Below are 26210 nucleotides of genomic sequence, written 5' to 3' on the forward strand. Positions count from 1 at the left end.
TGCCGATACATATACATACATACATACATACATACATACTTTATTCTGTTCTGCCTCATTACAAATTCTAAGCCTACAGTACCTATTGTGTGTATAGATTGTACCATATTATTGCTGTTTTTGCATCCTTGTACCTGCTTTTCGTTATAAATTTTTTTTATTTCATTGTAGAACTTAAATTTTGTTTCCATTTCATTTCAGGTGGACGGACATTGTTTTTCATTTGCTTTGTTATATATCTTTATGGCGATCTGTCAATTTACTCAGCAGCTGTTGCAAAATCATTGTGTGATGTTGCATGGTAAGTTAAGTGTGCAGCTGACAGCTTTTTTGTTTTTACCATTGAGTGATCATTGTATGCACTTAATATGAAAGTGTTTTTAAAGGGTTTTGTGTCTTTTGTAACTTCGTGAATCAAATATGGACTGAGCAGAATGATGTTAATGGAGGGCAATCGGCTCATTCTCGAGTTCACTCCAGAACCCAACACAGAAGGAAGGACAAAATAAAAAAATCCTCATTCGTTGGTATTAACTCAGCCACAAACTTTTAAATCCAATTAACCTTATACTATTACATGTAACCAAGTAGGTGTGGCATAGATTATAATATTTTCACTTAAAAGTTGAGCAGATGTTAGGTAGAAACGAAAAGGTTAGCACAGGATAGGGTGTCATGGAGAGCTGCATCAAACCAGTCTACAAACTGATGACTCAAACGCCACCACCACCACCACCACCACCACTTAGTATCACTCAGAATGAAATAACAAAACAGATAAACAGAATTCATGTGTTTACATTCAACTTAATCCTTCCAGGTACCACTGCCTTTTCTTGTATTTTCAAACCAGGCAAATGCTGGGGCTGTACCTTAATTAAGGCTTCGGCCACTTCCAACTCCTAGGCCTTTCCTATCCCATCATCGCCGTAAGACCTATCTGTGTCGGTGCGACGTAAAACCACTAGCAACAAAAAAAAATTCTTGTAAGTAAAAATTCAGATATGGTGTCCCCGAGATCATTGGGCAACAACTTCAATGTTCCATGTTCGAATTGTACCCAAAAAAAATATTGTCAAAGGTAGATCTGTGTTTTGGTATTTTAAGGATTAAGTTAGCTGCAACTTTGTTCAGGATGTTATGAATGGCTAAGAACAACTGGAAAGATTCCCTTCACTAAGAAAGGGTCTGCTTATATATTATTGTATTTTGTGGAGTAGAAGCAAAGAGTGATCACTACGATGCTGGTTTAGTTACTGCCAGTTTAGCTCATGGTATACAGGAGTCACATGACATTTTGATCTTTTCATTATGAAGCGAACACGAGCATTTTGAGCTCTCTGAAGTCTATTAAAGAGGGTGCCACTTAGTCTGTGATACATGATGTTAACAATAGTCAGAGGCATTATTAGCTGTTCATCCAACTGCTTTCATTCTTTTAAGTGAATGAAGGAAGAAAAATATCCATTGGCATATGACTGTTACAGTCAAGGTTTCTGTCCAGTATTAATCCTATATCATTGTGTTCAAAAGGGATAATGATTCCATTCAATGTAAAGCGAGGGAGAGGTGGGGGTGGACACACATTTATATTCGTTAAATAATAATGGGTTTTAGATAAACCTATAGCTTGAGATTTCATGGGTTTGATTCAGATCCATTTATTCTACTCTGCAGTTTGATACATGAAAGGTTTTGATTAATTTTATAATAGCTCCATTAATATCGGTAACTTTCATGTGAGGATGGATCTATAAATTGTCTGTACATAGATGATATTTACAGTTTTCAATATTTGATAAAATATTATTTAACTGTGCTCTAGAAATGGTAATGAGGGAATGGTTTAGAAAATGTCCCCCCAAAATAAAGATTGGCCTAAAAATCAAAACAAATTGCCTGGGTTTTGCTGACGATTTAGCATTACTAGCAGTTGACATAAAAGAAGCAAAAACCCAGATATCAGAACTTCAAAATATTGCAAATAAAATTGGCCTCAAAATATCATTTGAAAAAACAAATTATGCCCCAAAAACCAACACAGCTAAAAGAAGTCACCATAAATGGTAATAAAATCAAAATAGTAACTCAGTTTAAATATCTTGGAGAAGTAATAACAAATAACTTAAATGAAAAAATCTCAATCCAAGTAAGAACAAATAGATTAGCTAAAGCACAAAAATTAACATGGGATATCTACAAAAAGAAATGTCTATCAATAAATACAAAAATAAAACACTACAACACAGTTATAAAACCGGAAGCTACATATGCAGCAGAAACACTCTTTTACCTGAATAAACAATCAAAGACTGACAGACTTCAGAAAATTGAAAGGAGGATTGGAAGAACCCGCATCAACAAAAAATACCAGAAAGATGGACAGTGGCGGTTAATACCTAACAAAGTCGTGTACAAAGAGCTAGAACCCATTACAGATACTATGCGTAAGAGGAGACTGGGATTCTTTGGACACATCATGAGGATGCAGGATTCAAGACTTCTGAAACAACTAGTACAACACAATCTCGTCTCAAAAAATACCACAACAGGATGTAAATGGATCAGAGAAGTAAAGGAGGATCTGAAGGAAATAGGCCTTACAACAGAAGACACCACAAATAAGATAAAATTGAATACAAAACTCAAGAATACAAACCTCCGCTTTACCCTTACACAAAACAAACCAACAACACGCACATTTTCAACTGAGGAAAGGGCACGAAGATCAGAGCGTCTGAAGAAGTACTGGGAGGACCGCAAAGCCCTAACAATCCCTTCAAAGAGACCTGAACGACGGACTGACTAAAGTGATCCTATGTGGTCATAAAAGAAGGAAAAGGAAAAAAGAAGATATTATACAACCCCGAGAAGTCCCTGTCTCAACCTGCTTCTATGAGGATGTTCTTTCCGCAGTGTAAACACTCAGATTATGAATGCACAAAAAATATTTCATCCTCATTGTTACATTGGATAAGTTCAACAGTTCTAATTTTCCAGGAAGTTCAACAGTTCTAATTTTCCAGGAGAATATGTCGAAGGATTTATTGAGATCTGTTCCGTTCTAGCCCATTCAATCCTCTCCTGGGGTAAAGGACTCCCCCAACTTCTTCTCAATTCCTCTGTCACATTCAGTCCTCATCCAAATTGGTCTCCCAACCCATTTCAGGACAGTAGACCATCTGATTGAAAGGTGTCCCATCCCTCGCTGTCTGTCTCTGGGGTACCGTTCAGTTACCACCCATGTCCACTTCATGGGATCTATTCTCGCTATGTGACCTGTCCAATTCCACCTTTGAGCCCATATTTATCTTTCAGTGTCCTTGACTCTGGTTTGGTGTCTGATTTCATTGTGTCATAGGCTGTCTTTTTCAAGGAAATTCCAAGCAAACTTCTTTCCATTTTCCTCGGCAGACACTCATTTTTTTTTTGTTTTACTGTTTTTTTTTTTTGTGTTTTTTTTTTCTGTTTGAGATCATGTTTGAGCACAGTTTGCAAGAACAGGAAGTAAACACGTTGAGTATGTCCCTTTTGATGGGAAAATCGTTTTTAGGATAAAATATAGTGGCTGATATTGATGCCAAATATTCTGCATCTGATCTTTGTTTTTTCCTGTTATGGAGTGAAATTGTCTGACCTAGATATGCATAATATTCTTCATACTCTATACAGTTAAGCTATAATCTCAATTTCTTCAAGGTTGTTGGCCATAAGCTTAGATTTTGTTTCATTAATCAAGAGTCCAACTTGCTTGTTGTGCTCATTTAGATCTATTTTCTTCTAAGATTCTAAGGGACTCTCTGAGAAAGACAATGTCATCTGAAAACCTCAGATCTGTAAGTTTCCTACCCTGAATGTTTATATACTTACCATGCCATTCCATCCTCTGCAAAACGTCCTCTAATAAGCAGGCGAGTAGCTAAGGGGGCATGTGTCTCCCTTCTCAATTCTAAGAGATTTTCCAGTGTATTCAAACATGATCCTTTACTTTAGGAGAAGATTTGTGTTATGATCTTGATCTAATATTTCTAAATTCCTAGCTTAGCCAAAGCACATCAGACAGGAGTGCCCAGTACTGGGTGTGGATCAAAGCCCAGAAGCAGCTGAAATCGAATTAACGTGGTCCACAGTCAGCCAAAACGAAAGAATAAATAAATAAATAAATAAATAAATAAATAAATAAATAAATAAATAAATAAATAAATAAATAAATAATGTGTTCTGGACCTTTTTTGAAAAAAGAACACTATCGACCTGCTTCACCTGTGTATTAGTAACATTATGTGATTCGGTTCATTTCTTTGGTGGGGTCCTAACCGGCTTGTCGGCGGACTTGAGGGAGATAAAATACCTCTCACGGACCAAACACACAACCCCCTGTGGGTGGGGGACACAGACGAAGAATACACCCACGGTATCCCATGCCTGTCGTAAGAGGCGACTAAAAGAGGCGACCAAGGGATGATTGTCTTAGAACCATAAAACTACTAGTGATTAGTACCACCATGCGGGCAACACCATGGGTCGCTTTTACTTGCGCGTAGTACCATTATATGAGGTACCAAATAGGTTTGTGATTAGTAGCACACAGGAGCACCGTGCGGTCGGCTTTTGCAGTACATGTGATTAGTACCACCATATGAGCAAGACCATGGGATGATGGCTACCACGGTTCTGCCTTGCCTATGATTAGTACCCACTATATGAGGAACACCATGGGATAGTGCAGGTCCCTGTGGTTAGTACTCTTATGTGATGAACACCATAGGGTTGCGTTGCCTATAAATGGCGCCACAATGTGAGAAAAACCATAGGTCTGTATTCTGTCTGTTATATGTCGAATTTCATAACCTGTGAGTAGTACCATAATGTGTGGAATACCGCAAGTCTCTGCTACTTTTGATTAGTACCACAACATGACAAATACCATGGTTCTACTTTCCTAGCGATAAGTACCGTTATGAGGGGCCGATAACTTAAATTTTGGACCCCCTTTAGACTGCAAGCATCATTGATTCAGTGTTATGCTATAGCAGCAGTCCTTTGGTCAGTAATACTATTGTTTTACATCAGTTTCTGTGAATGTAAGGCATTGCGGGTCGCATCCACTGATTGTTTTAAATTCATATCCATCCATTCATTCTTCGTCCTCACGTTTTGAATTCTGGTCAGTGGAGTATTTTGGACTTTTAATTTGTCATTCCATTTCGTCCCATTTTGTACCATTAGGGGCAGATGACCTCAATGTTAGGCCCCTTTAAACAACAAGCATCATCATCGAGCATCTCTGCTCAGCGGATCTTCAAAAGTTGTACAGCAGACTGAGAAATGTTGTGAGCAGCTGAGAATGTGTTTGTCTACATTGCATGTCAAGTTTCTTTCTTGGCTTAACGTAGATATCGCTGTAGCATTTTTACTCACTTCCTCAGATGTGCTAGTTTCATCAGTCTCTGCAAATCCTGCTTTTGCAAAGCACTTTACAACCATTTGAGGGTTGATTTGCTTCATTGCCAAACCGATCCAGTTAACAGCATCCAGTATGAAAACTGAGCATACAAGGGAGAAGGTGTCAGTTTTATCAATATTTATGATCAACGGGTTTCAAATATTCAGGAAATATCGTATTTTTCCCCGTATTCAATTTTGTGTGTTCGTTGCAATTAAGCACGAATTGGACATTTCTCAGCATACTTAGCCTAATTTTTTAGGGCATATAAATGCATCTATTACTTTTTTGTTCGGGTCATATTTTGGTCATTTTAGTTCTTTAAGGTAATATTTTACATGGAAAATATGTACTGTACTTCGAATGTGATGTCCGATGTTTCTTATATAAATATATTTGTGTCGTGGTGACGAAACTTGAAGCTCGGACCTCAAAACTGAATAGTTGACGCTTATTGTATCTCGTCTGAATTTACATTAGTAGTTTTGGAATAACTTCATTTAGAGCAAGACTTGCAGTGCAGGTATTTACATCCACTGGAATATCACCGCGGTTAAGAGACAAGGAAGTACTCCAAGGGCTTACCTGTCTTAGCACTTGCGGCTCGTGCCCAATTCAGGTAACGACCAAAACAAGCCACATATGATAAAAACCTCATTCATGGTTTTTGCATTTACGATAATTTACGTGTAATGTCCAGAATCTGTATCTTAATATGGGTTCGAGTCACCTCAAGAATTAAATCTAAAATCTCATTCAGAATTGTTTTTTTACTGAATGCATTTTAGTTTTATATGTGTTCCCTTACAGCTGCATACAAGGAGGCTACATATTCCATTTATCTGCAAAAAAAAAAATCCCTGAATTTTGGATTTTTGTTGTTTTGATGTGCAGAGCTAATTCATAGGTCCCACTAAATTCTTAGTAATCTTTTAATCGTGACAAAATGTCTATTTTTATCCACCTGCTCTTGTTTCTGTATCATCCAGTTGATACCTTGTATTCACTTGACCTAGCGTGGCTAGTCACATTTATTGTAAATATTACAGTTAAATTGTCTATAAAAGATTCTATTTTTAGTGTGTATGTGTGCTGAATATAAAGGTCTGGTCTTGTTGGTCTTAATTGTTTGATTTCTAACAATACATTACGTAGTTGTTTCCCTAGCAGGTTTTTAATTCCATTCATATTAAGTACGTAGCGTATTCTTATGTTGCTAGTTCAAAGAGATGTTCACAGAACTACTGACATATAAGGACAGGCTAGAAACCAAACAATATACGAGGCCTTCCTATTCAGCACACACATCACCCTAAAAATAGAAATTATAATAGATCATTTAACTGTAATATTTAAATCATGTAAAAGAGACATGTACTCATTCATAGAAAAACACTTCTGTCATCACGGTTCAGGCTCGTCACTGCCACTGGTGGCCTGTTAGGTGTAAATTGAGTGTGCCCTTTCAAAGGCAAATTTTAGCTGAAAACTATTTTGTGAGATCCCAGAAGCAGCTTGGAAGGGAGTGACAGGCCCATACCAGATTTTAGAGACTCTGCACTTGCTAGCAGAGAGATATGGCACTCCTAGTTATTCTAATGGAATGGTTCTGTCCATTTTTTCTAAGAAATAATTATGTGATACACTAATAAATTATTCTTCTTCCTCCATCGCCTCCCTCCTCTGTCTTACTGGATATTTCCCAGTCTCTTGGTGTCTGCACTTGGTGTGGATTTGGCCTTGTTTTATGTCCGGATCAAGGTGGGTGTCCGAACTTATGAATAGATGCATCTTCAAAGATCTTGATGAGAAATGCCATCTCCAAAGGAGTCGGCTGAAGTCATCATATATGTACTCCTGTAATGACAGTGGATAATTGTACTCTGCGTAGTACAAACAAATATTCAAAACTAAGATTGGATTGGATAGTCTCATACATGCACACCCGAGAAAATAAATAAATAAATAATAATAATAATAATAATAATGCCATATTGTCTCGGTCGATGGATACGTTCAGGAGAACATCACAGCCGGATGCCCTTTTTTGATGTCAGCCCTGTGTGAAAGGATGTATTGTTTGTGTTTTTCTGTGGTTGTTAATTAGTGTGATGTGTTATATGTAAATGAAGATGTGCATTAAGCTGAACACAAACACCCAGATCCGAGCTAGAGAAATTAACTGTGTGGAATTACAATCCCTTATCCAGCCGAGAGTTAAACTCGTGTCCTCTGAATTAAAGGCCACTACGGTGACCATTCAGACAGGAGCCGGGCAATAATAATATTGACAAGAAGAAATATCAGGGAGGGTACATGTCCCTGTACATCTTAATATCGGCCGCAACTGAGATAGCAAGTGATTCTGGAGTGTTGGATATTATACATTCAGGCTGGAGAATAATAATAATAATAATAATAATAATAATAATAATAGAGGGCACAAGCCCCTGCACCTTGTAATGTCGGCTGTCACCGAATGAAACCTTGTCTATCGATAGAAACTGATCTAATGCTGGAGCTGTTGGGTATCCAAGTCTTTGCACTAGGAACTCAGCATAGTCAGCGCTGCAGGATGAATTCATTTATTTTATAATAGTATAAAAGATCACTCTGCGCATAAGGGAGTAAAATAATATAACCTTCCAAACATCTACGTTCTTCTGTTATGTTACTATATTTTAGTATGCTTGGATTATTCCATCCCTGAAAATTTGGAGTTAGCTTACTCATTTTACATGCTTTTTCACTTTTATCAGTTGTGCTGTCAATTCACAAAACTAAAAAATGGTAACCGATATGGTGAGTGTTTACTTTGAGTAATGGCTTTTTTGTAATACCGAACTAGTTTTCATTATCAGCTTATGTGAGCTTGTCTGTTTCTACCCTCCGATTACCATTAGCCCAGTCCAAAAACATTCCCATACTTTGAATCCTAAATTATTGTGTTTCATTTGTTTTAGAAACTAGAAATTGTACTAAATATGAGAAATATGTACAGATTGCCGGTTTGTAGTATATGAAACAAGGGGAGGTAATGTGTGTTCATGTGTTGGAAGTAAAAATAAAAGGAAAGGAAAGAATACAATTTTCATAGAATAATTTCTCTGTATGTCTATATAATTTGTAAATTACTGTGTTACTACTTTTATGTCTTACAATTTATGTTGTTTGGTTTTCCAGCACGTATGAACCTGGAGGGAATTTTTCCAATTCATCTCTGCCATATACAGTTCATTGCTGGGAAAATTCAGAGTTAACTCGTCGTGATGCATACCGTATATTTTTGGTATGTTTACCCTTTCTTGTAAAGAGCTCGAATCATGTATGTACTTTTATTAAACTTAATAGCATGAAGTGAATTTCTCTAGTTATGGAGATATTGTTGGACTTACATATAATTAAGACTCAGAATTTTATATGACCCATATTAGAGATGGGGAGATTCTAAATAAGTGGTTCATGATGAACAAATCATTGCGCTGAATAATTGAATTATGTTTCAGTGTACGAAATGAATCGACTCGTTTTTGGAATCGAAAGCTGAATCGAGAGATGGCAGCTGCAACTCGTTCCTTATTTCCTCGTTCCTTGTTCATTCTGATTCATATCGCCAAATTGGGCATCTTACCGTTTTTTAATCAATGACAACTTGTGAAGAACGACTGTTATTTAATCTGAACTAAAAGTCCGGTTCACAAGTCAAATACACCTAACCTTACAGGAAAAAGTAACTTTTTTAAAAATAAGAAATTATCACGTCGTTTCAAGTCGCACATTTCACAGAAATGTTGCTTGTTGCGTAATATTAGGTTGAGTTTACTTCAAGATTCCCATTCCCGTTCTCGTTATCGTGAAGTACTGTGAACTAACGTGTGGAACATGGAAGCTTCCCCATTCTCGTTCTCAGCCCTGGCACAGATTTGTTTCCTATTATTGCACTACCTACTACAGAGAGTGATTGACCTGCCTAAATTTGCTATCTAGTGAGTAGCTTGTGAACTTAATGAAAATCGTAAGGAATGTTAAGAACAATTGAAGTTTTAAAAAACGTAACATAGCAGTAACTTTGTCATGGTTGATTATTTCACAGTCAGGTGATCATGTTTACATTTGGTTTCAGATATTTTAAAAATATTTCTTCACTAATAAAGAATTAAAAGTAAAGAACTGATGGTGAGCTGCTGACAATATTCACTTTCGAATTGCCACACAAATGTTCACATCTACTATAAATTTAAAATTCGATTGTCGTATAGTTTTGAATGGTAGCTTTGAAGAATGTACGTTACTTTCTTAAAATCACAGTTAAGCATCTGCAGTTCCTAACCTACTTAAGTTTGGAAAGGATTAGTCGGACAGTGGTGTAGCATTTTTTGACTGTAACCTTTAAAAAGGATTATTACTCTTGTTGCAATTACTTTCAACATTTCACTTCTTGTAATTTGTAAAGCAGTAGCAGTGATAAAGAACATAATGGAATGGTTCATCTGAGTCCATGGTTTCGCTTTTGGCTCTGTCACGTGTTAATCAAATGAACGAATCATTTTGGTGAATTGTTTCAAATTAATCGGTTCTTCTAAATAAATCGGATTCCCCATCTCTAACCCATATTCTCGTCTTTACTTTATCCTCAGTACCAACTCTTTAATTTACTTTTCAATTTTGTGTTCTCATAGTGTTTCTGCTACATTATAATATATTTAAATGTTTGTTAAATATTTTCACATTGATGTGTCATGATATTATAACTAGACCTCTAGAATTGTAAACAATTTGGTGCTTGCAAATGTCAACTTTACTCTGTCACCTAAACCAAAACAAATGTGACTTTGCTGCTACGCTGGCTATCGAGTGACTGTTAGGAGGAGGACACTGGCTTCAACAGCTCCAGGTGTCCAAAAAATACTTCCAGTCACTATATATTACATTCAGAAGTACAACTTGTAACATAGGCTAGTGATCATCTGGTGGGTTGGCACGCTTTGTTCGGAAGGGGGTGACTTCTGCTACACATACAGTATACCCACGAGGAATAAGAGACCATCTCCAAAAGCCATTTGCGTGCAGATTCTCACTGTTCGGACTCTGTAATCGGGAAAGTGATTTTTTTTAAGTTTCAAGAAGACTGACTAATGCTCTCTATGGTTACCGGGCGAGTTGGCCATGCGGTTAGGCTGTAAGCTTGCATCCGGGGGATAGTGGGTTCGAATCCCACTGGCGGCAGTCCTGAAGATGGTTTTCCGTGGTTTCCCATTTTCACACCAGGAAAATGCTGGGGCTGTACCTTAATTAAGGCCACGGCCGCTTCCTTCCAACTCCTAGGCTTTTCCTATCCCATCATCACCATAAGACCTATCTGTGTCAGTGCGACATAAAGCAAATTGACAATTTAACACAACACAACAATAATCCACTGAAAAAAAAACCTTAAAAACAAAACACTTCTCTACCGCTAACAAAGACTGAGGTCGGGAAGAGTCAGGAGTTGCGCACGGTGTAAAGGACCAGGTAATAACACAATGCGAGAATTCACGCATGGTGGAAACGACCAGGCTTACAGAAGAAACCTCTCCACTGACTGACTGACTGGTGATGGAAGGGGAAACGATGAACGTAAATGCGTGCAGTGGACGAATCCATTGAAAGGTACTTTTGTGCTTTATACCACAAAACTATTTCGAAAGAACAAAAAAATGTATGTGCCCGGTCTAAAAGAAAATTACGCGAGCCCTCGTGGATTAATACAAGGAAAGGTCTTCATTGGGGTTATTGCATCGACAGGATTGTACATAAAGGTTACATATCTCTGCATATGGTTATGAAGGTATTTGTTATAGTGAGGATGTGAAAGAAAAAGACCCCAGTTAGTGTTGTCCAGTGTACGGGACCCTCAGCAGGATTACTTGATGTGGGAACTGAAAGAGATCTGAAGGAAAGCTGCACAATTTGTTCTGTGTGATTTCCAACAAACTAGTAGTGTTACAAAATTGTTACTATCTGTGGGCTGTGAAGACTTGAGAGTAGGAGACAAGCTGCTAGGCTAAGTGGTATGTTCCGAGCTGTCAGAGGAGATATGGCATGGAATGCCATTAGTAGACAAATTAATATTGAATGGAGTTTTGAAAATAAGCTTTTCACCGCTAATATTGTGAGTGACTATCAGAACTCTCCGTGCTGAATTATTTAATAAAATATGTCTCAAAATACGTGAAATATATGAAAAGTATGCAGAAATAAAAATAAATTTCATAGGAACTGGCAAGCAAATTCCAGAACAGTTTTCAGTTTTTTTTTTTTTTTGTTTTTTTTCCCACAAAAATTAAGAACAGAAAAAATTAAGGTTGTACATAGGAGCCAAAAATACTCTTTCCTATAGTTTGATATTCCTCTTTTACAAGTGCTAAATTCTCACCAAATTGCACAATGCTCTTTCAGATATGAATTTCAGACATTTTAGCTGTTTTACAAATCAGATGTGCTCATAATAGCCAAAGTACCGGTACTCACTGGTCATCACCTTGAATAGATTGGATATGACTGATTATTTCCTAATGAAAAGCAATCAAAGAATATTTCATTATTTAAGAATATAACAACAATTAAATTTAAGTCAGGGTTCTCCAAAATAAGAAGTGTAGAGAAAAAAACTAAGTACTAAAATATCAACTCGCATAATTTACACACTCCAATGTGTCCATCTTCAAAACTTCACTAAGGTGTGGTATATTTCGAAGCAGGGCTGAACACAGAAAGCCATGTCACACTGGACGCACATGTACCGGGTCTCTCGCCTCTTCTTTTCGCCATTTGTTGTGTTGGAGCAGACATGGCGGCATCTTGTAGGAAATTTCTTTTTTGGGGTAGGTTGTACAGGGGATGGGAAATGTCCTTCAGTCAGTCTGAGTGGTTGGTCACCAGATGTAAGATGTCCTCTTTTACTAGTTTGTCTAGAAACATGATACTTCTGGGTGAGTTCCCTTATAAGCTGTAGTTGAAAATCTGCTAGAGAAATGTTCTATCCAGTTTTGACATTGAAGAGGGCGTGAGACTTTAGAATGTTGATGTCCAGCTGGTGGAAAATGAACTTTCGGTACCACTTCATTGACCTCCGCACACACTCGATAGAACTGATAATCATGTCTGACTGGTCAACAGGACCCATGTACTTGTTATAGTTAATAACACAATGGGGTTTCTCTACAGGCCATCTTGTTTGTCAGTCTTCCCTGTGGGTCTCATGTTGTCAGTATGTCGTGTGGTCAGGTTAAAATCTTCCTTACGATCGAACCACCTGATGGCAATCATGTTATGTCTATTTTGATTCATTTTGTCCTTTCTCCAATTTTTTAAAGTAAATTTTGGCATACCCCTTCTGTTTTTCCTGACAGTACTACATGTGTTGGTTTTATTTTTGTGTAGGTGATTGTACAGTAGTGGACTTGAATACCAGATATCTATCCACAACGTATGTCCCTTCTGCAAGTACCTTTCAGTTAAAGTCAAGACAACTGCACCTGATACCCCAAATTCACGTTCAGGAATTATTTCTGTAGTTAACCCTGTGTAAATAATAAAATCCAGCACATATCCAGTCTCACAATTGCAGATAATAAATGTCTTTATTCCAGATCTGCATCTCTTTGATGGGATAAACTGAATGGATGCCTACCTTTGAAAAGCGTCAAACTTTCATCAGTGCAAATGTTTTCTAAAAGGGTGAATGTTTATCTGAACTTGTTTCTGAGATGGTCAATTACAGCCTTCATTTTATACAGCCGGTCACCTTCAGCCTGACTGTTGTTGTCATTGAAATGTAACAACTGCAATAATAAGAGGTACTTGTCTCTAGACATGAAATCCGAGAACTGCGGGGTCATTATCAGAGGATCAGTTGATCAGTATTCAAGAATTGTAAGTTTCTTCATTCTTGTCATTAGCATTGCAACAGCGAAAAAGACAAAAGTTCTTCAAGTGTGGTTTCCCTCCATTTCTGTAGCCTTGAACTTGGAGACGGTGGCATTGTTTGCGTAACAAATACAAACTACTTGTTTGTTTTAATTGTCATATGCTCCATAATTTATCATGAAAAAGAAGCATTGAAAAACGTCTAAAGTCGTTGGTTCATCATGAATTACATCGAGTGATGTACCTAATGAACTGTCATCAAAACTGTGTATTACAGGACTAAACATATTACCTGTGCACCATTGAAATAAATCAGGTTCGGAACAAATTTTTTTTCTGGTTTGTGGAGCTACTTTGAGGCTCAGCACTATCACTGTCACTAGGACTGTAATCACTATCCAAATCACTGATACCTGAGTACTCATCTTCCGATTCAAGAGTATTCACAGCTTCAGTAAGTTCGAACTCTGAAAGCACGTGCCGTCTGCTACCTGAAGCCATTTTTACAAACCCTGGACACAGGTGCTTTGCGGGACTGCCAATCTAGGTTGTGCACTGAGCTGAGTGCATTATTTCAGATATTTGACCATAGATAGCGTTAAAATGCACTCTCAGTTTTGATTGATGGTCCATTACGCTGCTGAAAGATGTAGCTTGTTGCCACTCAAGTTTGAAAAACAAAGGAAACTCCAAAGGTATCTATTTCCTTTTCAGAAATTTAGCCAAAGTTACCGAAAAGGTATCTCAGGCGCAGCAAGGATGTGACTTAGTACCGTGCCTGAGATATCTGGGCATAACAGTGTAAGGGTTAATATACTACCGTAATAAAAATGAGATGGTGTTTTGTTTGTTTGTTCTGGATAGGCTCAAAAACTGCTGGACCAATTGTGCTAAAATTTGGTAAGGATATAGCTTGAAATCCTGAGTCACCCAAGGGATACTTTTGATTTTGATATATTTCACAGTTTCAATCTAGCGGGGGAGTTTACAGGCATATGTTCCAAATTTGGGCAATTTCTGCCTATATTAATTAAAATAACTGGTAAACCGTTGGTCTTATCAGCAAAACAAGTGCACCATGGGACCTTAAAATAAAATTTTTTAATAAGAAACATCATAGGCATTTTCTCCTTTACTCCCATGTGTTTTTGGCTGTGGTTGCCTTCTGTAATGAATAGGCTACTCATTTCATGTGTATGGAATCGTTCGTTTGACAGGCCAGCTGAAGAATGAGTGTGCCATTCTACGGAAAGTGTTTGGATTCTACAGTTATATTGTTGAGAGTGCTAAGCGTGCTTATCCATATTTGAGAACTACTGTGGGCTGTAGTGTATCTATTCAGGTCATCATCATAATCGTATTATATGTACATTCCGTGTTTCTATCTTTTAAGTATTGTGTCTAAGGTTTGTATTAAGTGGTTTTATAATTCACATTTTAATTTTGCGCCATTATCTAGAGAACGAATCAATGCTTGTGACGGCCAGCATAACGTGGTATGGTCTCGAGTGTCCTATATATTTATATACCCAACAAGAAGGTTGTAAATATTGTCTACAAGAGCATGAAAGATAAGAATTTCATTTTTGGTCCATATTGAACTGAGATTACAATTAAATTAATAATGTATTATGGTTCCACCTATTCAGTATAATATTACTTAGTATTGCGAGATTGCGTCACAATTACAAGTAATAAATCTCATTGTAGACCGTATTGGATATCAGATATGAACATTAAAACAAGAACAGCCCATTAATTGAACAAGTCCCCAATTTACTCACTAATCTTAATATAAATCATAACAATTACACAAAAATCTTCAATTATAAACCTTTAAATACCCCTCCAGTCGTCATAATAGATTCCACCTTACCCCCTCCCCATAATACAGCTCTGCCGCCAGCTTCCAGCACTCTCATTGTTGCGCCTACCCCTCCCGTCCCAACTTACTCTTTGCCTAGGCAAGCACATAGATACAACACATGCAGCAACGGGCATAAATTTAACAGACCCCCTTGAACGGCTAATGTCTCCGCTCAACGCTCATCCAACATAAGAGGTAAGCGATCTTAGTCTCCCATTCTGAACACCCTATTTTCAAGGCCCCAGTACATCTTTTTCCTTTTTCCATTTTCAGATTTCAGTTCACGCACTTGGCATCTTATTTTTTTCTGTTTTGGTCTTGAACTCCCAGCAAAAATGAAGCGGCTTCAGGCGTGATCAATCCTGTTTGAAGTGTTACTACTCCATGTCTGCTACAACATATGATTTCTCTGGCCCGTTCTCACGTATCTATACAAGAGTGGGATTTAATTATTTCTTCACTTAAAAGAATATAACCATTATGTTTTGTTATATATGAACATTCTTATTAACTGACTGGCAGCCATGAGTTCGATACTACACTGCCAACTCTATGTTGTACGTTATGTTTTTACCTCTGGCAACACGATTACGTGTTTTTTCTAACTCAGCCATGATGAACACTCTTATATATTTTCACGCTTGTTTTTATGTTTGAACATTCTGATTGACTGACTGGTAACAATGATATCCTAATGATTTTAATTATTTCCCTACCAGCTCTGTATTATAGCCTACTTTCTGTTCTTATCGTCTGTCTCAACTCGATTGTGTTTTTTCTCTTAGCCATGTTGTAACATTCCATGTTTTTTCACACTAGTTTTAAGTCTATTTTCATTTTATAAATATAAATGTTGATTCTTAGGGTGCCATATATGTTAAGGACACTAGGTTCAGGGCCCTGACCTAACTTTAGGCTAAGATTTATTTTCGGCTGATGATGCTTACTACTGTTCAGCGAAACATGTCCCATCTTACAACGCCTGTTGTAATGTTTATTTCCTAAATATAGGAAAGATAACTATTGGAAAGGTGGTGTTAACTATTATTCTTGTTTTAATGTTCATATTGCATCACAAGTCGATCACAAATGGTACTGGTTTTGACCCTAGATTTGGGTCATCAGCCGATCGTTCAAAAGGTACAAGTTAAAAGCAATGCACAGATAAATAACAAGTAACGTAGAAGATATAAATATTTTTTTCAAGATGAAAGTATATAACACCTGAGCATAAAGCACTAGGTTTTAAATGTCTTTAAAATCTTGATGTGAAGATGAATAAATAGCTTGATGTTAAATCTTATAATCATATGTTTGATATATTAAGATGCAAGTAGCTAGTTGTCTTGTTATGCAGAAAAGTTGAAATTAAACACCATAACAAGACAACTAGCTATTTGCCTCTTAATATGTCAAACATACGATTCTAAGATTGACATTGAGCTATTTAACCATCTTCACATCAAGATTTTAGGTATTTAAAACCAATTCTTTATACTCAAGTATTATATAGCTCTGCATGAACTTCCAACTTCAAAAAATCTTCATATCTTCTACGTTACTTGTTATTTATCTGTGCATTGCTTTTATCTTGTACTTTTTGAACGATCGGCTGATGATGACCCAGATCTGGGGTCAAAACCGGTACCATTTGTGAAAGACTTGTGATGTAACCTTGCATTACTAAGCGTTATTGAATAGGTGAAACCATAATATGTTATTAATTACAAGAGCATGTTGTAAGACACAAATGTGCTTCCGGGCCACCTTAATTCAACCACTTTATTCCTTGCTCATAAATCCATATATGAAAAATGGGTGCTTCAGCTAGTATGACGATAAAGTTGGAATTCAAGAGAAGGAATTGGGCCAAATATTCATTTATAAGAAAAGGAATTACAGATTGAAATAATTGAAATGACCAGGGTAATTGTTCGATAAATTTCCAAATTTTAAAAGAAAAGACTAGGTAAACAACTGATAGGGAATCTTCCACCAGGGCGACAGCCATAATTGCAGATCATTGGTGATTGATTGATTTTAATCAGTTGTAGTTCGCGTCTTCTTTCCCACAAGACAACCGCAGTTCTTCAATGCTTCGTGCGAGCAGTGTGTGAAACTTATGAGTATGAGTGTAGCTGATGGAAATGACATATATGACAGTCACTCGACCTCACGCTGAACAATTGAATAGCGTGCACGGGGAGAGCTTCCGCACACTGCAGTAAGATCCATCCAGGTATGTTGTCCAGGCCTGTCATAGCATTGGGTCGTATTTTCCGTAAGCTGGCAGTCATTTTGAATATGGAGAAGAACAAGTTGCGGAGGGGGAGAGGTGGAGGCAACGACCTGGCCAAGTACAAGTTACGGCTGTAGTTGGCTTAACATTGTTATCTTTAAAACTGACGCTGAAAGCCTCCGATGTCTTGGGGGTTATTTACAACTTTACCATTAGCATAGAAAGAGCTAGGTGATGAGTTGCCACATTTACTTGTCAAGAATTTTCATGTCTCCTGATTATTTCCACTTATTTTATGGAGGGAATGGTGGTAAGATTCGTGAATTAGCTTCCTTGCGTCATTCCTCACTCTCTTGTACCTCTTCCACATAAGGTCGGTGGTACAACATTTCTACTTTTTATGCAATGAATTTCTTTTCATGATCATTTTTATAACATTTCTAGTGATCCATGAGGAATTTGTCTTAAGGGAAATGGTTATTTTCGGTATGGCCTGGCCTACACATCGAAAGGAGGTCATGTCACTTGTACCACACTAAGTCCATGTCTCTGGTGTACAGTGAGCTTGGAGTGGGAAGGTATTGAAGGAACAGTGATAATAACACGGTCAGTCGGCCTATTTGTAATTATAGACTGTCCTTACAGTGCTCTTAGAACGTGGCTTTTTGAGGTGAAGTGTGGCTGCAAAGCTGAGTGATCCCTGAAACCTGGGATAACTTATGTTTTCTGCACTGCGGATGGCTGATTGGTGACGAATAGGTTTATTGTAGAGCGTGAGGTTAGTGTGATATGGGTAGATTGTGTAATCAACTCATAAAGAAATAGGTCATAGAATATCGTATGGAAGTTGTTCGCGAGATAATTTTTTGGAATAGGAACTAAACATTGCCAGTTTATATCTAGATTGAAGTCGCCTGTTACATAAATAGCTTTGTATTTGTACCAGTACAGTGTTTCACACTACTGAGTGACAGTAACAGTTGATCATTGATATGCTGTACTGATTTCTGGGCTTTATAAACTGATCCTACGAGAAACTTTGCACCATTACTTGTAAATTCCACCCACATGGCCTCGGCGTCAGTCTTTGGATGCTTAAAGCGAATAGGACACAGTTCCGGTTTTGTGGCGATGACCATTCCACCCCCTGATATCCAGGTTCGATCTTTCCGGAACAGGATTTATGAGCCTGGGAACCCTTCTCCATTGTGAACAGATGGTTTCAGCCATGTTTCTCTGACATGCACTATAGCTGGATTTGATGCCCTGAGGCTCGATCTTAGGAAATGCTCTCTTGAAGTTTTCTTTAAACTGCACATTTTGAATGATAGTATGGTGAACATGTCATTTTCCTCGGTAGTTACGCTGCTATTTACATTCTGTGTTGATGTGTTAAAAAAAGATTCAGAGAACTGCAGTAATAATCAGTTCCAGCAGTGCCACGATTCTAAATCCGAGGTGATCATCTTGAGTTTTGAGGGACCTGTCTTTGCACATCTTGTATGAGCTGGTGAACGACAAGTAGTACATGTAAGAAATAGCTGGTTAACATGGCCTTCAGAATTGCATATCATATACATACCTCTGTGGGCCCTGGGTTCATCACTTAGGTCTGTGATGGTTGTTTATTATAACTTGTGGGATGCTGGGCTCTATAAACTTTGTTGTAACCATTAATCTTCAAGGTGGGATATAGCGTGCCTGTCTCATAGATAGTTGAAGGCTCATAAATTTGTTTTGATCTTTTGGTGTCTTGAGAATAACTTGTTTTTTCTTGGATGTTAAAAATCTGCATGTGATTGGTGTGGGAAGGCGTGTGCTAGATAGTGTACTGTTTCTATTTCAGAGGAGGAATTCTGAAGTTCTATCTTATCATGTGCCAGTTCTTGATGCAAGTCCCTGTTGACTGTACGTTTAAATTGCTCAAATTTATTAAATACAATACCTTGTTAATGTATACTTTTTCCTGTTTTTCTAGGGTGCCTTCATCATGTTACTAGGACCATTTGTGTTCTTCAATGTTCAGAAAACAAAATATTTACAAATGTTAACTACTCTAATGAGGTGGATAGGTAAGTTGATTCAAATGTGTTGTTTTCATTGTGAAGCCTTTTATTTTCCAACTAGCAAATGTACCCATGCTTTGGTACGGTATTCTACATTGTAGAAGAAACAAATCAGATGTAAGGCTTTTCAGGCATTTGCTCTATTAACCAGCATTTTGTCTTAGGTCTGACACTAGGTTCTGACACATCCCACTCTGATGAGTCTAGTGTCAGACCTAAGATGAAACGCTGGTTAATAGAGCAAACGCCTGAAACGCCTTACATCTGATCTGTTTTTTGACATGCTCTATTGGTGGCAAAATATCTAATTCCCTCCTTGGGAACTTAGAATTTCCATTCTACATTGTATTCGAATATTGAAGTAAATACTGTACATGCAGTAAATAAGATTGTTTTAAAATTGCATGTCTCATAGCGTTATCCGAGAAACAGCATGGGGAGGTCCCCATGCACTAATCGAAACCGACTTTCAACCTAGTAGGTCGTGTTACGTACATTTAGTACGTATTGAAGAGATGTTAAGTACAGAACAAAAATGGCGAACCAGACACCACTGGTTGAAAGTCGGTTTCTATTACAATGCGGTCATGAGAATTCAATATTCATCCCCATACGCTGTTTCCAATGTGAAGTGTTTGTTACGGATTTGTGATATAACGGCAGGCACACTTGCCTACTGCCATTTACATTCGAGTTGGGAAGTTTACATTATAACTGCAGGCCCCATTGCCTACTGCGCGGTCACAATCGATCTGGGGAGTTTTCGTTACAATGGCAGCCCCCTTTCCTACTTCCAGACAGATAACAGTCGAGGAGTTTTTATTATTATGGCAGGCAACTAACCTACTATCAGTCGAAATTGAGTTGGGCAGTTATCATTATAATGTCAGGCCCCTTTTCCTACTGTCAGTCACACCAAGTTGGTGAGTTTCCATCAAAATAGCAGGCCACTGTGCCTAATGTCAGTCACATTTTAGATGAGGACATTTGTTTATAATTGCGGGCACCCTTGCCTATTGGCAAACACAATCGGGTAGGGGAGTTTTAAACAAAACTGCATGCTCCTTTGCCTTCTGCAAGTCAAATTGAGAAGTGAACAATTCATTACAGTGGTAAGCCTTCCTTACTAATGCCAGTTACACAGGAGTTGGAGAAGGACCCCATTCCTACTGCCAGTCAAAGTCTGTGTGGGGAGTACTGATTACAATAGCAGACACACCCTTTCTTGATCGCTACAAATCGACATCAGTGAATATATTCAGATCAACATACGAAAGTATATTCGTCTTTACAATACTGCAGACCTTCATTTACAGATTAACTGCTGCTAAACGTACATCATATCGACAAAGGATTGTACCATAAGATGCTGGATTTAGTGGCCTAAATGGCTGGTCCTATGATATCTCATCTATTCTTGGGTCAGATTGAGTTAGAAACGTTGAACAGATTAAAGTTTTTGTAAGATTATCTCACATTGCATTATTTTCGAATAATTATGTGACAGCTACATACATAGCATTTGGCTCACATATGGCTACTAGGTGGGCCAATTTTCGTGTAGAGTTTGATGATTCTATATTTCCTATAAGTGATAATTTTAATTTCGTGTGGCTATTTCTAGCCGAGTGCAGCCCTTGTAAGGCAGACCCTCCGATGAGGGTGGGTGGCATTTGCCATGTGTAGGTAACTGCGTGTTGTGGTGGAGGATAGTGTTATGTGTGGTGTGTGAGTTGCAGGGATGTTGGGGACAGCATGAACACCCAGCCCCCGGGCCATTGGAATTAACCAATGAAGGTTAAAATCCACGACCTGGCCGGGAATCGAACCCGGGACCCTCTGAACCGAAGGCCAGAACGCTGAGCATTCAGCCAACGAGTCGAACTATAAGTGATTGAAACTATGAATTATACATGTGAAAAGTCCAAATTTACTTAACATCAATTAATAGAGAAAAATCAAACGTAAAAAGGATACAGATATGACAAAGTCATAAGACCAAGGTTGTAGATCATTCCAAATTGAACGAAGATTGTGCAGTCCGTTATATGATAGGACTTCCCAAAGGTCTGCACCATCATTAAAATTGCCTCCATACTTTGATATTCTTTGGGGATAAAAAGTGAAAAATTTAAAGATCTTGGAAGTTTTCCATCCGTTACAGGCTAAAAACGTATAATTTTGTCAAATTTCCATTTTCTTTTTCGTCTGGCAGATTATGCTGCAATCTGGAATTTGGGCGAGGAGGGTAAAAATTAGGACTTTCAGGAAACTAAACCAAAAAATATGCAGATGGTAATTATTACCCCTTAAACGGGTAGCTGTGCGAAAATTTTGCCAAAATAGTCTATGTAGAGACACACAGTCGTTACCATTTTATTTATATAGATAGACAAGGAATCTGCTCCATGTACAATGTACAACACCTTTTGGGCTATGTGCGCTGGACTTAACCTGCAAAACTGGCCATTCATGATATCACCCTTATTAATCCTCCTGACGAAAAAAATGCACGTAAAGAAAAGTTATAGAGATGGAATCCATCACGTTTGGTCGATTTCCAGTCAGGTTGGTCTTGTACTGTATATATTGTAGAAGAGTAAAATCACCATTTCGGTTCCCTATAAACCACCAGTCCATTCCGGGAACATGAAATGTTATTGACCTTTAAAAACTACCTTTGGACAGGTGGATGCTAAATATAAAGTTTAGTTCGAATATCTTTAGTAGTTTTCATTCAAGTTGTAAGAAATACACCTTACATGCACCCATGCTGTGATAGGAATCAAGGGCTTTGAAAAAGGAAGCAGCAGTCTAGAAAGGAGTGAGGCAAGGCTGCAGTTTGTCCCCCCTCCTTTTCAATATTTGTATAGAAGAGGTGGTAAAAGAAATTAAAGATGAATTCGGAAAGAGAATCGCAATCCAAGGAGAGGAAATCACATCTCTGAGATTTGTCAGTGTTGTTATTTTATTTGATATTGCAGAAGATGCGGAGAAATTGCTGACTGGTATGGACAGAGTTTTCATGAATGAGTACAAGATGAAAATAAATAAGTCCAAAAGGAAAGTAATGAAGTGCAGTTGAACAGTCAGCTGATGCAGGAAATATTAGATTAGGAAAGAGTCTTAAAAGGAAGTAGATAAATATTGTTACTTACTTAGTAAAATAACTAATGATTGCAGAAATAAGGATGACATAAAATGCAGACAAGCACAAGCAAGGAAAGTCTTTCTTAAGAAAATTAATTTGGTCACTTCGAACATCGATATAGGTATTGGAAAGATGTTTCTGAAGACTTGCATCTGGAGCGTGGCATTGTATGGAAATGAAACATGGACAATAAATAGCTCAGAAAGAAAGAGATTAGAGGTTTTTGAAATGTAGTGTTACAGAAGAATGCTGAAGGTGCGATGGATAGATCGAATCATGAAAGAAGAGATGCTGAATTGAATTGGTGAGAGGAGATCGATTTCTGTAAATTTGACAAGAGGAGGAGGTAGAATGATTGGACATATCTTAACATTCGCTACCAAGCCCGTAAATTTTACGGACCGCCTTCCTTCCAAAAATTGCCAAGACCGTGGTTTCTATGGAGTCGCTCATTTAAACGAATGTTATTTCGCAAAGCGGTGTTTGTACGGGTCTGGTCATAGAGGGATTATGCCTTGTACTGATAGAAACGATACTGAACAAGAGATGACACTACAGTTGACATATTTTCAAGGCTATGCTTTTCTCTTCGCGTGCATGGAAATGGAAGCTCGCCAAAGTTTATCACGGCATGATATTGAGGATTGTTTTGGTAATACAGATGACAATGTGGATGATTTGGAATATGAGGAATTAGATGCTAGTATATTTGAAGGCATATACTTGAAAAGTGCTATGCAATAAGCACGGTATAAGAAAATAATTAGCATTTACAAAACGGTACAATTTCCTCCACCATTTCACAATTCTGTCTCCATGAGAGTTGTATTGAATGCATTGATCTCTCAAATCAACTCCAGGCTTATGCAAAGTTAGTGGTTTGAGTACTTTCTTCTACAACAAAGAAGTACGCTGTTAGGATATGCCACGTTCACAGTGCGAGAAGTAAAAGAATCAAATGGGAAGGTTTCTCATAAAGGAGACATTCCACCAGTGTGAGCAGTGTGGTGTTGCACTGTGTGTAGAGCCATGCTTCAAAATTTATCACATGAAGAAACAATGTAATTCCATGTAGTAGTAATGTATTTAAAACTAATAATTGTGTAGTACAGGGGTTTCCAATTAGTAAGAACTGAAGGGCCACATTGGAAACCTGAAGCATGACCGCGGGCCGCACTATAATAATAGGCCAATTTTCGTAAACTTCCGCAATAGAACAGAGGTACCAGTATACAAAACAATATGCATAGTTCAATTGAAATGAAGATTTAATAATTTTTATTGCTTAAAAGACTATTTTAAAATCGCATAAAAGAGTGAAATTAAGAATAATCGCTATTTTACCCAGAACGATTGAATCTGGAAGAAGAGCGCCCAACAATGTCAGTTCATTTTAATTAATATTTCACAAATGAAGAAAAGTAAAACTATAGACAAACTAAAATTAATAATGTAGTCGAAACAAGGAGGAAAATTAGAGGGAGTAGTGTGAAGAGCACAATGCTACACACTTGTAAGAGCCTAAAGTCCCAACAGTGTACTTCCTTGAAAATGTTCACTGTGTACCAGCCAGTACTGCCAATGAGAGAAGAACGAAGAAATGAAACCACTTCTTACACTAATGGCTTTTAAAGTATTTCTTGGTATTCACTGCATGCTACGTTGAATAAAAATGCCACAGTGAGGTCGGCATGGAGTTCAAGAATTGGTATTGATGCCATAGCCATTTTTATAATGGTTACGATCTAGAACTGGTATTTGTGAGGACTCATTTTCCGGCGAAGTTTGGATCTTAATTTTATTAAATGAAAGAATCCATTCAGCACAAGTGAATAAATTGTCTTCACATTTCTTAAAATACATTTATTAAAGCCCTCGCGGGTCGCAAAATGTAGCGTCCTGGGCCACATGTGGCCTGCGGGCCGCCATTTGGAAACCCCTGGTGTAGAATATGCCATAAATTCAATCCATAATGATAAGTGTGCCGACTCCATGGTGTAGGGGTAGTTTGTCTGCCTCTTACCTGGAGGCCTCTGGTTCGATTCCCGACCAGGTCGTGGATTTTACCTGGATCTGATGGCTGGTTCGAGGTCCACTCAGCCTACGTTATTGCAGTTGAGGAGCTATCTGACTGTGAGATGGTGGCCCTGGTCTAGAAAGCCAAGAATAATGGCGGAGAGGATTTGTCATGCTGACTACATGGCACCTTCTAGGCCACTTGGTAGGCCATGGCCTTTCGGGGCTGTTGCGCCATGATAATGAGTGAAATGAACAATTTTATGAACAGTGATCCTTTGTTGGACATTTTTGTGACATTTACGTGGTTAAAAAATCCCCCGTAAAATTTGAGATTTATTGGAAACAATATTGCTTCTTATTGGTGTTAATGCAGAAGAATAGATCCTTAAAATAAGTTTGATTACAGCTTGTAGTATAATTACAACACAAAATCAATTTAAATATCGCAGAAAATGCCTGGTTTCCGGGGATATGGTCTGGTATTGCGTGTTAAGACATCCGGGACTTGTTCAGTTGGTTTTTCAGGTTAAGTGTAGCTGGTAGGGACGCTAGAGGTAGACAAAGGTATGAATATGACAAGCAGATTAGAGCAGATGTAGGATGCAGTAGTTACGTAGAAATGAATAGATTAGCATAGAATAGGGTGGCATGAAGTGCTGCATCAAACCAGTCTGTGGACTGATGACTCAAACACTGCAAGCAAATATATTTCAGGTTCATTGTGAGTGTTTTCTAATATTTTTTATTTTTCAGGTAAAATCTTAATATTGCTTCTACTTTTTACTGTAATATAAGTATAGAATAGGTAGATCATTAATTTCAAGTACTTCGGATGTGTATTCTTCAAGGTTGGTGGTATTCTAAGTAAAACAGTTACGATGAGTAGTGTTTTGTAAGAATTGAGTTCTCAGACAAAATTATCTTAACGTCGCTCTGTTTTCAGACTGACTTTGCTGTGCAGGAGTGAAAGCTGGGTGAACTCGGGATATCTTTTCCAAAAGTTAGAGGTAACAGACATGAAAGTAGCAAGAATGATTGCAGGTATAAACAGGTGAAAACGATGGGAGGAGTGTGCTTGAAATGAGGAGAAAAAGGCTAAGTTAGAAATAAACTCAATGGATGATGCTGACTTTGGTATTGGGTTCATATGAGGTGAATGGAGAGCAGCCTCCGTGGCTCAGGCGGCAGCGTGCCAGCCTCTCAACACTGGGTTTCGTGGTTCAAATCAAAATACTGAGATTTGTGCGTGACTAAGCGGAGATGAGACAGGTTTTTCTCCGGGTACTCCAGTTTTCCCTGTCATCTTTCATTTCAGCAAAACACTACAATATAATTTCATTTCATGTGTCTGTAATCATTGCCCCAGAGGAGTGCGACAGGCTCCAGCAGCCGGCACAATTTCTATCTTTGCCGCTAGATGGGGGGTTAATTCCTTCCATTTCTAACCAGGTCGAATGACCGGAAACAGGCAGTGGATTTTCATTTTCACTGAGGTTAATGGAGAATGATTGGTT

At 37.9% G+C, this 26210-nt stretch overlaps 1 protein-coding gene across 4 annotated transcripts in view; it reads left to right on the plus strand.

Moving 5' to 3' along the window:
• LOC136875550 (transmembrane protein 104 homolog) overlaps nt 1-26210 on the plus strand; it is a 105606-nt gene that overhangs the window by 68064 nt on the left and 11332 nt on the right. For all 4 annotated transcript variants that reach the window (XM_067149101.2, XM_067149102.2, XM_067149104.2 and 1 more), the window contains 3 exons: nt 202-301; nt 8630-8735; nt 19439-19532. In XM_067149101.2, the coding sequence (XP_067005202.2) occupies nt 202-301; nt 8630-8735; nt 19439-19532 (300 nt within the window). The remainder of the gene's footprint in view (nt 1-201; nt 302-8629; nt 8736-19438; nt 19533-26210) is intronic.

The sequence above is a fragment of the Anabrus simplex genome, chromosome 6 (assembly GCF_040414725.1).
Source record: "Anabrus simplex isolate iqAnaSimp1 chromosome 6, ASM4041472v1, whole genome shotgun sequence".
Lineage (NCBI taxonomy): Eukaryota > Metazoa > Arthropoda > Insecta > Orthoptera > Tettigoniidae > Anabrus > Anabrus simplex.